Source organism: Semicossyphus pulcher, unplaced genomic scaffold (assembly GCF_022749685.1).
Source record: "Semicossyphus pulcher isolate SPU_LCO1_2020_fin unplaced genomic scaffold, fSemPul1.0.p SCAF_7, whole genome shotgun sequence".
Classification (NCBI taxonomy): domain Eukaryota; kingdom Metazoa; phylum Chordata; class Actinopteri; order Labriformes; family Labridae; genus Semicossyphus; species Semicossyphus pulcher.
In genome coordinates, this window is record NW_027211748.1 from 14,162,644 (window position 1) to 14,177,647 (window position 15,004).

Below are 15,004 nucleotides of genomic sequence, written 5' to 3' on the forward strand. Positions count from 1 at the left end.
CTCCATAACATGAGATGGTGCAAGCAGGATTAAATATCATTTACTTTTATGCAAGCCATTCTGTTTGAAGCGTGTGACAATCCTGCTGAGTCCCGCACGCTGGAGGAGCTCCTCGCACACCAGAGCGACAGAAGGCTTCACACATGAAGACGCGGCTTTAAAAAGACGTTATAGAAAATGTCATGAGACTTTATTTTGAAAAGTGTCATGAGGATATGAAAATATCAAAATCATTCAGCATCACAGTTTTCCACTGTTAATATACAATCATCTCAGTCACGCTTACATTCAATATATAAAAATATAAAAGGAAACATACATATTATTGCCAAGGAAACTGAGGCACTTGAGAATGAGTGCTGGCAAACTGTTTCTAATATCTGTGCAAAAGTTATATTAATCATTTTCCCCTCAAAAAGTTTGCACTTGTTCCCTAAGTTACAATGGCTTCAGTATTCCTCTAGTCATTTCCATACTGTCATTCATAATGCGCCTTTTTGGTATCGTTTAAAGAGTGGAGGACTGCATAACAGCCATTCATCAGAGACATGGGTACAAACACTGAAGATAACATGGTGAAGGCGTATAAAACACTCTAAACATGCAGAAAAGTGCATGAATAGCACAGGTAGGTGAGTACATGGCATGACAAAGCTCCACACTGATTGCAATCACAGAAACACTGCTTGAAACGAAGAGAGCACGTGAGCTATTTCTCACTCTGAAATGAAATGGACCGAGTCTTTGGAGCACAAAACCCCCTCCATGGGATTCCCTGACAGTTCTCTCCCCGGCTTGGAAAAATAAAGGAGCAACAGAGAGGGGTTTTTTTTTTCTTCTGCTGGTGGTGCTGGTGGTGGTGGTGGTGGTGGTGGAAAAGTATCCCAGTTCAGTGTGCTACACAACAACCAGATTCCTCATGCTTGTGCAGAAGAGACATCCTGGAGAAGGTTTTCGAGCAGTTCTTGCATTGGTATTTTTTCACATCCGAGTGGGTCTGTAGGTGAGCCCTGAGATTGGACCTGTCTGCGAACGCCCTGTTGCAGTGAGGGCAGGAGAACGGCTTCTCGCCTGTCGAGGGAGGACACAGAGAAAGACACTGTTAAAGATGGCACGCAGGCATATTTGAATGAGATGTTGCTTTACAGAGGGATTTTGGCAGCTGTTTAAAAGAAGTGCACCCTGCTGGGTGTATTATGTTCCTGAATAATTGAAACTTGACATTTATCCTAAAAAACAAACAATATTTGTGTTTCCTCTCACCAGTGGTGCAGGAAGTGATGGCATTTTGACATAGTTTTCATAACACCTGCCACAATTTAAAAAAAGCTGCTGTACGCTTTATGACAGGCTCTCAAGTTGCTGTAAAAGCTATTAAATGATGCTCATGGTTGAATATATTTTAGCCTGTCTCTGCAAAAGCTCACAACAGCTCTTCACCCAGAAGGCCCCTCTGTTCCTGCCCATCCACTCACCGGTGTGCGTCCTGATGTGTCCCTGCAGCAGCCACGGTCTGGAGAAAGCTTTCCCACATATTTTGCAAACACAAGGCAAGGTGTGAGTCCTGATGTGCATTTTGAGAGCCCCCAGGCTCACGTACTCCTTCTCGCAGTATTTACAACTGAAGGATTTCCTCGTTTGGGCGTCGCAGTGCAGCTGTTTGTGCTTGAGCAGTCCAGAGTACGTGGAGTAGGACTTGCTACACAAACTACATGTGAATTTCTCTGCCTCAACCCCGTGAGGGTCCGTCAGTTTGGGCAGCATCTGCTCGTCTTCATCGCTCCTCGGGCTTTCCGAGCCGCTGTGGTCTTTAGAGGAGGTGTCGGAGAGCGATGACGGGTATCCAGAGATGGGGGAGAGGTCACTGGGAAGCGGAGATAGCGGCAGGTTGCTGGTAGTCCACACGGTGATGGGGCTGTAAGCTGCCGGGCTCAGGATCTCCGGCTGCGGGATGACAGGCAGGGGGAGGCCCCGGTAGATGTGCGGCGAGATGAACACTGCAAATAGACAGTAAAATGAAATGAATGATCATGTGATCGTTGTCATCGCTTGAGTGAGGAGCAAAGTTTTCAAAGTAGGTCAAAAAGTTTTAAACATTACTTAACGCGCGACTTCATGTAAGAGACACAACTTTTAAAAGTAAGAAAATACTTTTATTTTGAAATCTTTACCTGTTGGGCTCTCCAGCTCACTGTAGTTGGGCTTCTTTGCGGAGTTTATGTGTTTCTTGACCAGAAAAGAGCGTGGCATCTTTGCGTGGAAAACAAGTGGACAACTTTTGGCAAACTTTTGTCTTGTAAATCACAGCCGCGGTGAGCGTCAGTTTACTGCGTAAAGACGGAAATCCTTATTGCTTAAGTCCAGTGCAGTGTCATGGTGCTGCGCTGCGCTCTTGGAGACAGTGCACTGAGTAGCTGTAAAGAGCTGTAAATACTCCCCATCAGGTGCATGGGAGGAGCCATCCTCTGCCATCTACATATACTGGGAGCTCAAACCAATTAAATCTCGCTTTTAGCACCGAGCTCTAAAATTTGCCTCTTGCCTATAGGAGCGCGTGACCCCCCTCTAGGGGCAGGGTTAGTGCCATTGACTCCAGTTAGACAGGTGCTTCTTTGCTAGACTTGTGTGTGTTTCAAGGATGTAAGTGTGCACGGCCAAGTTAACAAAATATACCCAAATTTAAAGCAAGCGAGCGAGCTGTGCATTTTGGTGTTAAAATCCTGCAATTACAGAGAGATCATGAAAGTGCACTGGAAAGAAAACAACAAGAGCGACAGGGTGAGACAGACTGGAATATTTAAAATGCCATTTCTAATGCAATCACCGCACAGAGTGTGCGTGGTGCCACTGATGATTGCTGTGTTATAAACCTCTGGGGACTTGATTATCCTGTATGAGTGGCATGTTTGAACTCCTTCCAACAGCAGCACTCCTAATGATGATGATAACAGCTCGAACGGAGGGAAAGGAAGCTTTATTCTTTGTATGTACATACAATTTCTATATATACAAATCTTTTGAGCAGATGTGGCTTTATGATCCTTGCTGGAACCCAAAACTGGAGCAAACTGCCATCCAAGGAAGCAGCATCCTGATGCGGCCGTGCGTGTGCAGAAAGCCACACATTTCCTCGCCGATAATGCAATAAGGCATTCCTGCTTGAAATGTAAATTTAAGCGTAGTTCCCTCTCAAGGTCAGACGTGATACACTAATCAAATTTATTCCTGCTGCTGCTGCTGCTGCTGCTGAACTGGACAAAGAGAGGCAAACTTAGCAGTCTACGCCCCCTTGTGTTCGAGTCAGCTCTTCTGAGCGGGGCCTGAGGTGAACATCTGAAAAGTAACAACGCAGAAGAAAAAAAGAGACACACACAAAGGCAAAGGCTTAGCTATGGTGATATTGAAAAGCAGCTCCTGGAGCAGTTTGATTGGCTAGGTCAGCAGATATGAAAAGCTCCTTATGTCTGGGGCAGGCCTTAAGTTAATTGTGAACTGCTTATCTTATCTAGAAAACATAATTGCAGATCATGAATAGTTTCCCTTTGTGCCTGCATGGATTATAAAGCAAAGGGAAGGTTATCTGTGCATAATAACTCCCAGCTACCACGTTCAGCGCTGTATATGGCGCGGTGAGGGATGGTGGTGTTTGCTGGTGATGAGCAGAGAACATTGTGTAGCGGAACAGATAATGCTTTAAAATCAATATCACCCACAAACCAAACCACATCAGAGAGGAGAGGAGCCCAGCATGCACGGCCAGGTGCACAAATGCCTTCTTGCAGTTTTCATGCTTGAGTCTCTGCATTCAGAGCATGTGGATGCTGTTCTACCGACTGCAGTGAGGCATGGCATGCAGACTCAAATCATATCACTTCTTCTGGAGGCTGGAGTTTAGGAGCTCAAAATTAATTAACAAAGAGGAAGCCGTGTATCCTCTGCCTTACATTGTGTCACAGCAGGGTGGTGGAACAAGAGCAAAAATGTGCTCAATTAAAACACGAGCGTGCTTTTGATTCCTGATCGTGCTCAGGTAAAAGGATAACGTTTGCTTTTATAGAAGCAGCTGCTCAACACAACATCCAGGTGTTGCGTAAACACCCTCATCTGCTTTTAGGTGACATTTTGCGTCTACACAGTGTTTTGTTGGATCCATCTTGCATCACCTAAACAAACATTGGCAGCATCCCAATTAAAGCTGTGCCTGATGTCGACTGCCATCAACAGAGATCCTTAAATATTTTGCTTCCTGTTTCTCTTCGTTTTCTTAATTACTTTTTCATTCCCTCATTATTTATATTTCATGTAATGCTGCTTATCTTGAGTTTTTAAAGACTTTTCTTATACAAGCTTTTATTGTCCTACCTCTCCCGTGCAGGCTTTTGTTTATTATTATCCACAAAAAATTAGCAAGTAAATGTGTCCGTGAATGCCTTTGTGTACCAATCAAATCTTATAATAACTTATCATTTTGAAACAAGTAGAATTAATTGCATATTGAAAGTGTGTATTGGAGATCAGATTGGTTAAAGCCCCCCAAATAATGTGGTTTTTACATTTATGACTCAGTATGCAAATTTCAAAATAAAAGTCATATTTAGATCTTCATGCAGGTGTGGAAACTGTTTCCACATTTAATTCAAATATTGCTCGTTTCTGATTGGTTCAAGGAGGTACCTTACATCCCTTTTCCCCCAACAGAGCCACGCCCACTTTTAACCAGCAATAACTGCTCAAATACAAACATAGAAACATCTCATGAGACATAAGCAAAGCTGATCCAATTTTAGAAGATCCTTTTTGGCAGTATAGGGCCCCATCGTCATAGTAACAAGAGCCAGTCCTTCTACCAAGTTTTAATCTGTGCATCTCACTGACTGTGCGGGGTTCATTGGCGATCAGACCATGGCTAACAGATGATCCATGCTACAGGTTTACAATCCAGGCAGATGCTGATCCCGAGTGTCATTATAAGATGCTTTAAAGGTGCAGGGCAGTTTGATTGGTTAAAGGCACAATAAGGTCAAATGTAGCACTTTAACTAAGCCTGAAGTGACACCTGAAGGCTTTACAGGAGCCATCATATAGCTGTGAATTAGCCTCGGTGTGCTAATGGATCACAGTTAAGCCATTAGGGGGGGCAGGGACGAGAAGCAGAGCAGTGAAGACCCTCGTGAAGTCACCATGACAGCAGCTGTAGCACCACCACGACTCATTTACCTTTAATTAACAGCCCTTTCAAAATAAGAGACTTGACCTTTGTTAGGTGCCATACTTAAATAAAAAAAATAACCCACGTGCTCTTCAGCTTATGAGTAAGAGCTGTCTATGACGTTGGGGTAGCTGACATGACACGTCAGACGAGTCAACTTGCATCATGTGGGGAAACAGCAGGAGTCTTCAGCTGGCATGATGGCAGCATGGAAAATGAGGTGCACCTGGTCAGGCTCGCGCAGCTGCTGCTCACGCGAGGGCCTCAGGGAAGGAGTCCAAATACTACCGAGTGACTGAACACATACAGCTCGTGTGTGTGTGAAAGGAGATGCAAGTGTGTGTCTATTCATTCATTGACAACACCAACTGAGTCATGAGTCTGACTGAGATAATCCACCCATGCTTTTATTTTTTCCCTTAAACGCCATAAGGGTGAGGGAAGTTGTAACCCACATGCATGCAGGCAAACTGGGCTTTAATGCGAGAATAACTTTAAAGTATGACAAATCAAATAGCCTTTTATTTCGCCTCATGCTGCAGATCTCAAACCTTAAATCCCGTGTGAATTCTGTCACACTCAAACACACATACACACACAGGACTGCAGTGCACGAAAATCTACCAGGCAGGGGGGGAAACGCTTTGTGAGACGTCTTTAGCAGTGGTGTGATGTTGAAAAGAGCAGCAAACGTCCCTTGAAACAGTCGGAAAAGTAGAATCATGTAATATTTATGCACCCGGAGTTGTGCGGCTGCCGTTGGGTCTAACCGAAGTGGATTGACGCGCGCGTTAAAGCAGCCCGCGTGTGATTTCCAGCTTCAGTCATCTTGGCAGCACGATGCGAGAGAGAGGCAGAGCCCGGCTCGGAGCTGAGAACCCGGACCCTCTGCCAGCGATGTCGACGGAGAGGAATCCCTGAAACCGCCCGCTTTTTCCAGGAAATATGTACAAATGTGGTTTTGTGTGCGAGTGCGGGCTGTTTTCCTCTCGGGTTTTTTTGTTGTTGCACATCGCTACAGAGTAATAGTGGACCAGGATGCCGTGTGGGCGATGCTGCCACAAGGGATACATTGTGATTTCGCAGAGATGTTTTAGCAACCGTGGCATACATTAGAATAAGACGAGCCGTCACATGAGGGATTGGAGTCTAAAGGGATCTAATAAGACTTCACCACCTGTTACTAGAAAATCAGGTAAGCCTCACAGACCTTTTCCCCTTTCTTTATATCACATTACCTCATAATACAGAGCATGACGAACGTAGGTAGTTAATTATAACGCCAAACACCCATAAAACGTAACATTAATCCTGTCACAATGCACTTTTTGGAGATGTTATTGCCTTAATGCTGCGCACCCAGATTTATGTACCAATCGGTTGCATGATAAAGCATCCCCTCCTCTTTTTAATAGTCACATTTATGATGCAAACCCAGCCGAACAGGTCACATCCAATGGGCCTCATCATGAAACACAGTTTGATGATTGTATGTTTTGCAGGGATTATGTGCAGAAACCTTTCCATAGCCTCAGTGCAGGTACACAAGCAGCAGCACCCGCAGTTCCTCCAGCCAGTGCAGAGGCAGCAGACCTCTTTTCATCCACAGTGCTGCTATTCAGCTGCGTTAAAGTCCTCTCTCTCGCTCTGCACTGGATGCTAATTATCATCAATATACTTTGTCTTAAAAATGGGACATTTTTCTATCTTGACAAACCAGATTCTTCTTGGAGAAAGCTTCCAGGAAACGTCAATCTGTGAAAAACCCGAGGAGTGTTTCAGCTCAGCCTTCTGCTGCTGCTGGTGGTCCAGTCAGTATTTTATTAGCCTGGCACTAAGCTCCCGAATCCTCTCAATTTATGTCGCTTCTTTAACTACAAACTGCTGCTGCTTGTGTTTTTTTTCTCATCCTGCTCTGCAAGGTGACACACAATCAGCCAGGTGTGTATCCATGAATCCCTCTGAGATGCAGAAATCAGACTCCACATCAGTGATTTCTGGTGTCTGTCAGCGTCTGAAACACTGTCAGACTCAGACGTGCACGCTGATCCGAGCTGATCTGAGCCGGGGCGAGCAGAGCTGGTCCATTCCTCTGGTCAGAGGTCACGAGCAATCTGTTTGATGTACTGGAGGTCTCACTTCCTCCAGAGGGGAAGACGGTGACATGTCATTGACGATTTTATGCCCCGGCACACGCGTCCCCCCCCCCTCCCCCTCATTTCTGCTTATGTCCTAAATCAAAGAGCAGTTTGGCCGAGTGACAGAGGTGGACTGGCAGAGAGTCAGGCTGGAGTAAAATGGTGTCAGGCACGTCTGGTCAATATGTCAGACGGGTAGAATGAGAGAGAGAGAGAGAGAGAGAGGGCGAGAGGGACAACTTGTGTGAATCCTCCATACTGTGTTGCATTCTGGTTCAGCAGGAAAAAAGGAGACTGCCACAAGTTTCACCCGACACAGTCCTGCTCTAAAGCACACAGGCATCAATAATCACATGGTAAGAGTTACTCCACACTTTGTCTCTGCTACTTAACCGATCAATAATCTGCTTTTTTCTCCTGCAACTCAATCCCGCTGGGTCGTTTAAAAAACCGGACCAGCTAAACGTCTTGAAACGCACAAGTGGGACAGGTTGTCTTACGGCATTACTCGTAGCAGTGAATGTACACATTGGCATTAATTATGTATGTTAACACATTCAAAGTGCTGTTACACTCCCCCGGCTGCATGCATGCAGGGGCTCTCGGCATGTAAGAGTTCTGAATATTCAAGGGTTACACTTTCTGTGTTTGTGTTTTTGTGGCGTGGTTTTATTCAGTGACCTATTTTGACCGTAAAAAAAAGGAGTGCTGTGCTGGAAGTAAGAAACCTGACAAGATAGGAGAGAAGATGCAAAAGTAGCTAGAGGATTTTGCACATTTTCGTGCATCCATAAAAACAGAGTTTGATACTTCGAATCAGAGCGAGGAGCATTTCCCAGCAGGGATAGTTAAAGGGCAGCTGCATGGGAGAGCGTGTACGGTTTGTCACCGTAAGGCTGGACATCTTCATTACAATCCAGCCCCAGAGCCCAGCAGCAGAGAGAGGAATGCATCACGCCTGCTGCGTCTGCAGGGCTTTTACTGCAACTGTTTGGTCGACCATCCATACAAACAGCTCCAGATGTTGAAATCGCAGAGGAGAGGAGGCCATATGCTTTTATTGTGGTGTGATGTATTGCACCAGCAGCAGCAGCAGAAGCAATAAAATAAACTGTCCTGGAGTGAGGAGAAAGAATATTAGAGGTCTGTGCCACAAAGACTGTCGTGCAACCAGAGGAGCATTAGCTCGGCTTAGTGGAGAGACTGATGGCTAATGAAGCGAATGCACACCAAAGACAGAAGACACAACTCATTTATATGCGCCTCATATACCAGCCCATCTGATTTAGAGGTTCAGGACTGCAACAGGCCATGCACTGAGAGCTGCGCTAAGTAAGGCAATGAGGGGTTAGATCATATATAATGATGTATGATACTAGCACGCTGCTTTACATACGAGTGAGAACACCCTCTGAGATTACATGTTTACCTCCTGCACTGCATCACTGTTCAGGGTTAGCTGCTTTTCCTTTATGCTCCACAATGTGTAAGCACTCCTGCAGGACAATTTTAGGTCACATTTGATTAATGTGAAGACTCTGCTTATTCGTTAAGCAACGCTGCTTTGACAGCTACGGCGCAGCAGCAGCTCGAGCCCTGATGGAAAGGCAGGGCTTGTTCACTGTAAATTGCGTTGCGATTGTGCTTCCCTGGAACATTTTGCAATTCATTCAACCTGTGTAAAGTTAAACAGCCCCGAGCTGCAATTAGAAATAACACCTCTCAGTTTTTGCTTATGATGGCAGAACAGACTGAAAGGACGTCGCAGGTATGTGTTACTTAAACAGTTGGGGAATTGTGCACAACTCAAGAGTTTGTCACACCACTTATTATTTCAGCTTTCAACAGAGACTTAATGGCTGACTGTCATGATAATCGATCACTCTTTTAAGGTGTTTAATTCAAGCATTCAAGCGTTAAATTATGGTAGTTCTGTGCGCTGGTTTAGCTCAGTTGGTAGAGCAGGCGTCCCATGTACAAAAGCTACAGATCTCGACGCACTGATTGCAGGTTTGACTCCTGATCTGCCGATCATTCGGTGCATGTCATCCCCCACTCTCTTCTCCCCACATTTCCTGTCTCTCTCTTCAGCTATCCTATCAAACAAAGGCAAAAAAATATGGTAGTTCCCTGTTTTATGTCACGTAAGCTGTATATGTGGATGTTAAGACTCTAGATCCAACAAAAAGCGGCCTTTCGAAGACGTCAGTTTGGGCTTTTTCACTGTTTCCCTTCTGTTTTAGGGACTAAATAGTAAAACAATTTGTCATTAAAGAAAAGTCAATATTCTGCATGTATGTAGTTACATTTTGCAGGCAGCTTTCACATGATTAGGTCATGCTCTGCAGCTGTAAGTGACCCAAAGGCAATCATGCAAATCCTCCAGGAAACACAGTCAACATACATCGATCTACCGATCTTAATGCATCTCCCTAAAAATAGTAATTGGCTTCATGTCACGCATTTTCAATTCATAAATAATTCGGCGGAGCAGTCGAGAGATGGTTCTATATTTCCCTACGTTATATTTAGCAAGTGAGCAGATGTGTCCCTCGACTGCAGCATCATTTAAATGTAGCCTCGCCTTCAGCAATATGCTGAGCTTTCTAATCCTTTCATGTACTCGACACACAGCGTGGGGCCATTTCCAGGCCCCGAAGCCTTCCCCTGCAAGGCCCGAGACACGGACGTGTCTATATATTTAAAGATATAAAATAAAGACGGAGCATTAGATTAATCAATTAGTAGAATGAATGGCATTATTCGACATGGTTTGAAGACACTGTGAGCCCATCTGTTGAGCCTAATTAGGACCCTCGTGTAAGATATCATGCTTGACTTGCCCAATCCATTTATCCACAGGCGTCGCACAATAATATCATATGCTAAAGGACATAAAAGATTACAGTCCCATTAACAGACCTGTCATAGCTACAATGCTGCAGGATCACTTCCTCCAAGCTGTAGTTTATTATTCTGCGTGTCTATTTCTGCTGGCTGATATCACGCGATATTAACAGGCTCTGTGAGATGATTGTGGCTGATTTAAGTTGGCATCTATCTGATATCCGGTGGCTCCCCGTTGCCAAAAACATACATCATCGTCAGGAAGGTCAAGAGCTCGGTCTATAAACGTGTCCATCACTAATTTACTCCTCTGCCTATCACTCACGAGCATCTGGCATTCAGAGCGCCGCTGGCTGCTGCTCAGGCTCAGGTATCGACTTAGGAGGTAATGAAAGACTTATTTTTTCTGACAAAAGCTTCAGAAGAATTGAAAACACGATGAGAGACTTTTTCCATCTCGCCGTAGTGATCCGTCTTAAACATAACATGAAAGACGAGGAGGAGCAGCACCTCCAGCTCCACACAAACAGGCTGCGCTCAATAGGAGATGTGCTCCGTAAATACAAAACTGTTCCAGCAGCTGCCTCGTGACAGGCGTCTGCACGCTGACTGAAGTCTGGTTTAATAATGTGTCAGGAATCTTCAGGTGAGGAGGAACCTGCACACCTCACACAGGTTTAAACACCTTTCAAGGCATGTGGAGTTGGAATGATTAGTCAACAGGAAATAAATGTGCAAATCAGAGGGAAGAAATGGATTAATTTCAAACAAAAACAAAACTTTTTTTCTGCTTCCAGCTTCCTAAAAATGAGGATTTGCTGCTTTTCTCTGTTTAATATCACTGTAAGCTGAACGTTTTTAGGTTTTAGACTGTCAATCAGATGTAAAACACAACATTTGAAGCAGCCACCTTTTGCTGTGAACTTTGAGATTTAAGACAGAATGATTAACAAAATAAAAGCCTTGTAAATCAATAAAGAAAGTGACCAGAAGTTGCAGCCCTAGAACGATGTAATAAACTAGTTCCAGCTTCTAACATGTAAATATTGCTGGTTTACCTCAATGAAAAAATAAAGCACCTTTTAACCCTTCTATAGATTACTGGTTGCGAAAAACAAGCAATCTGTACATGTCAGTCAGGCTCGAGTATATTGTGACCAACATTTGTATTATTTTACGACTCTTTGGAGCCGTAACCCTCGGCTGATTGATTGAGAAACTCATCTGCAGAATAATCAATAATTAAAGAAGCTGCAGCCGGAAAAACCAAGTGAAGAATAATTGAAATGTGCATTTTCTTTCTTTGCAACACTAAGGCACATTTCTTCCTCTGCTGAAAGGAGAGACAGGAAATGTGGGGGGAGTAGAGAGTGGGGGGGGGGGGGGGTGACATGCATCAAATGATCGGCAGCCCGGGAGTCGAGCCTGCGATCGGGAGCCTCTGTACGTGGGGCGCCTGCTCTACCAACGGAGCTAAACCAGCGCCCCACTGGGGCACATTTCATTCTCCAGAGATAAAAAACATCAAACGTTTCACTGTGTCTGCACTTTAATTGGAACTTCCATCATAATCCATACCTATTGTACACGTACCTTAAACAAACAAACTCAAGGCTGCAGTAGTTCTTCGGTTTTAGACACAAATACGCCTCTATATGCCGAGTAGAGATCCTGAAACAGTGCAGCAACTCTCAGGTGTCTTTTTAAATAGGGATGAACGATATTGGATTTTTTGCTAATATCCGATATGCCGATATTTTACAACTCATTTAGCCGATTACCGATACCGATATTTTTTTCCCGCACACCTAATTGCAGAGATCACCAACTCTCTTCTGTATTGGAATTAGCGTACAGTGTAATGGTGATACTCTTATCACATTTGTTACAACGGTGGTGGTGACGGGTCTTGAGATGGTTAATCAAGTTTGTAGTGTTGAAAGACTTTGCCTTGGCTCCTCCTCGCATCACCGAAGCTGAGCAGTCATTGCTCACTTGACACTTTGAAAAACTTCCACACCACGGACATTTTGGCGTCTAACTCTCTCATGCTGCAGGTAGACACACGTGACATCATCACGCTGCGCCGCGCAGGTCTTCTTTGTGCCGGGGACATTGCGCCGAGGTCGGGTATTTAATCAAGTATGCAGCAGCCCATTATTTTATCGGTTGATTATATCGGCGGATATCGGCGTGTTGGCTGATATCCGATAGTTCATTTTTAAGCCAATATCGGCCGATACCAATAACATGCCGATAATATCGTGCATCCCTATTTTTAAAGGAAACTGGTGATAATTAATTACAGAAATTAGCAAAAACATGGAAAAACTGATATAAAGTCATCACAGAAAGAGTGTAAACCAACTAGATTGTGTATCCTAGAACAAGAATCTGCCAAACAATTCAGCATCCCTTTAAATTGGGGTAAATCTACAAGTCCTCATAGCTGAAGTACTTAAGATTATGAAGAAAAGTCTCCACGTTTCTGTCGCTTTTGGGTTAAAGTCTCTGATGTACGACCAAGTGTAATGTTGGGGACGTGTTTCCTTAACAGTGAAGTGCATTGCTGGCAGCTTGATAGAAATTTCATTATGTTTTCCAACATGAACTGGGCCGCTCCTGTGAAACTCTGTCACTGTAATGCTGTAAGATGTTGCGCAGCCATAATATATAAGCAACATAATACCCGCTATCATCACTCTCCAAATTAAAAACTCCCAGGCACCATATGTTCCAGGCGACGGGCAAACAAGCGAACATACAGTAAGCGAAACGCACCTCGATTCTCGGGGAGTAAAAGTACGTTTTGCTGGAGCTCCCCCGCAGACAGCTGCTCCACCTGCTCCATCTGCAAGCACAAACGTCCATTCATCATCTTGCATGGGCCACAGCTGTCCTCAGCTTTAAGAGATGGAGATGTCACGTTACAATCTTTACATCATCCAGGCAATCTCTCTCTGCTCCCCGCTCTCTGTTCTCTCCGCCATTGTGTCAAAGACAAGAGCATTATTTGAAAAACACTGCTTGGCAAATTGGTGGGACGGAAAATATCTGATGGCGTGGTTGTAAAAGGGAAGTTGCGCTGACTCGACTTAAAAGGGACAAAAGGTTCTGCTTGTTTAATCTTTTGGCGGAAAAAAGGGAAAGTGCTGGCGTCTGAGAGGATGAACAGGAGGGCACCTGAGACAAAAATGCTCATGTCAGAGCTGCAGAGGTTGTTCCCCCCCCCCACACACACACACACTTTCTGACCACATTGTTTTTTTTTAAATCAGGTCCACAGATGATGTCAGGATTCCCCTCATAGTTTCTGTATCACTGAGCTGGCTCGTCTCTAACGCAGACAGCTCCTCGTGCGGAGCGTAGGAGGCAGGTTGAAGACATAAACTGTGATATTGTATTTCACATTGATTTTCTGAAGTCGATAAAACTTACACAACAGAATCGTGAAAAAGAAATAAATGGGAAAACGATGTCTTAGATTACAAATACAGCTCATAGTCAGTCGGCCTATCACAGTGCAACACCAATCTTTAGTGTATATGTAACACTACTAAGGGGTAGTTAAATATGGTTCAGTATATTCAAACAACTCTGAACTCAGTGATATTAAATTAACAACATAAGACGAAGAGGAGCAAAAAGTATTTCTGCATCTTACAGACTTGTTACTTTTTTAACACAATACGACTCAAGCGATAAAACAGTGTCCAATTGACTTGGTCCAATTTGCAGTGTTTTAAGTATAGTTATTTTCTGTATATTATGACTCACTACACTGCAACTAATATAAAATGTTCGCTCAGTTTCTGAAGTACACCCAGCTCTCGTGAGTGTAGACAAACAGTTCAACAGCACCACAAACTACTGCCTCAAAAGTGAAAGTAAAAATAAATCGGCACCTCCCTGAAACATACTGAACATGACAGCCGTCATAACGGTCAGAGTCACTGCAGAGCTGTTGTTTCAGACTGTATAACTACTCCATAGACTTTATACTAAAGGTGGATGGAACTCAAAAGTCATGTCAATACAGAAGTGCCTTCAAGTACCGTCATTCTTTTTAAATGGCCAGCAGGGGGCGACTCCACTGGGTGCAAAAAGCGTCAGATTATGTTGAGGTCTATGACAAATTCACCCTACTTCCCTCTGGATTTATTACCTCAGTAAACGTTTTCTAATGAGGTAAAGGTCTCAATGACGAGTTTCAAGTCTTTTTAAATACAGCACGGTGCTCATTTTGTAATGTATGGTCCCATTTAGAGTAAAATAGGCTGCATCCTTTCGAGGACGCGGTCTATGGAGGATGGGTCATTCGTAGCCTGTGTAGAGCGCTAAGGAGGATTTCCTTTTTGCGTCACCAGCTGTTCCCGCCATTACCCTCACGTCACCAAATGCAGCTCCTGTTGCCTAGCAACAGGCAGCTAGCAGGCTAACTAGCTATCATAACTAATGTCATGTAACTTGTGTAATTTTAAAGATAATTTGTTTCAAGGCCCCTTTCATTTTTTAAAAAACATTTGTATCGCTAGCTGTTGAGTTGAGACCAAAAACATTTACATTTCAAAGTGTTTTCCTCGGCCATTTAAGAGTCGGCCATCTCGTGCGATGAATGTCAGGATACGTTGGGTCGTGAAGGATACACCCAATGGATCCTTCGTGGCCCGAGAAAAGGAGGACGCATTTGTCGGCGGCATCTAAAGGAGCCTTGGAAACAGGACAGCCTTTGACGTGCCGCTGTGACGCAATCGTCCTCAAATACGTCCTCCGAAGGATGCAGCCCCGGAATTGGGACACAGCTAATAAT

At 44.2% G+C, this 15,004-nt stretch overlaps 2 protein-coding genes across 2 annotated transcripts in view; one reads left to right on the forward strand and one right to left on the reverse strand.

Annotated features, from left to right (window-relative positions):
- Nucleotides 1-213: 213 nt before the first annotated feature.
- On the reverse strand, nucleotides 214-2,373 carry snai2 (snail family zinc finger 2). The gene is made up of 3 exons (XM_069685142.1): nucleotides 2,172-2,373; nucleotides 1,476-1,997; nucleotides 214-1,071 (listed from the first exon to the last, which is right to left on the reverse strand). The coding sequence occupies exons 1-3, from the start codon at nucleotides 2,248-2,250 to the stop codon at nucleotides 890-892; spliced, it is 783 nt and encodes a 260-aa protein (XP_069541243.1). The 5' UTR covers nucleotides 2,251-2,373; the 3' UTR covers nucleotides 214-889.
- Nucleotides 2,374-6,093: 3,720 nt separating this feature from the next.
- Nucleotides 6,094-15,004, forward strand: part of sntg1 (syntrophin, gamma 1) — a 36,163-nt gene continuing 27,252 nt past the window's right edge. Inside the window, exon 1 of the mRNA XM_069684619.1 lies at nucleotides 6,094-6,404. The gene's annotated coding sequence lies outside the window, so the exon portion shown is untranslated. The remainder of the gene's footprint in view (nucleotides 6,405-15,004) is intronic.

Bases quoted from the DNA above. Each gene is read 5' to 3' on its own strand.
- snai2 (XM_069685142.1), bottom strand. From the start codon at position 2,250: ATGCCACGCTCTTTTCTGGTCAAGAAACACATAAACTCCGCAAAGAAG. The intron at 1,998-2,171 runs GTAAAGATTTCA...GTCTATTTGCAG, and splicing joins TGAGCTGGAGAGCCCAACAG to TGTTCATCTCGCCGCACATC. The intron at 1,072-1,475 runs GTGAGTGGATGG...CTCCCTCGACAG, and splicing joins ACACATCAGGACGCACACCG to GCGAGAAGCCGTTCTCCTGC.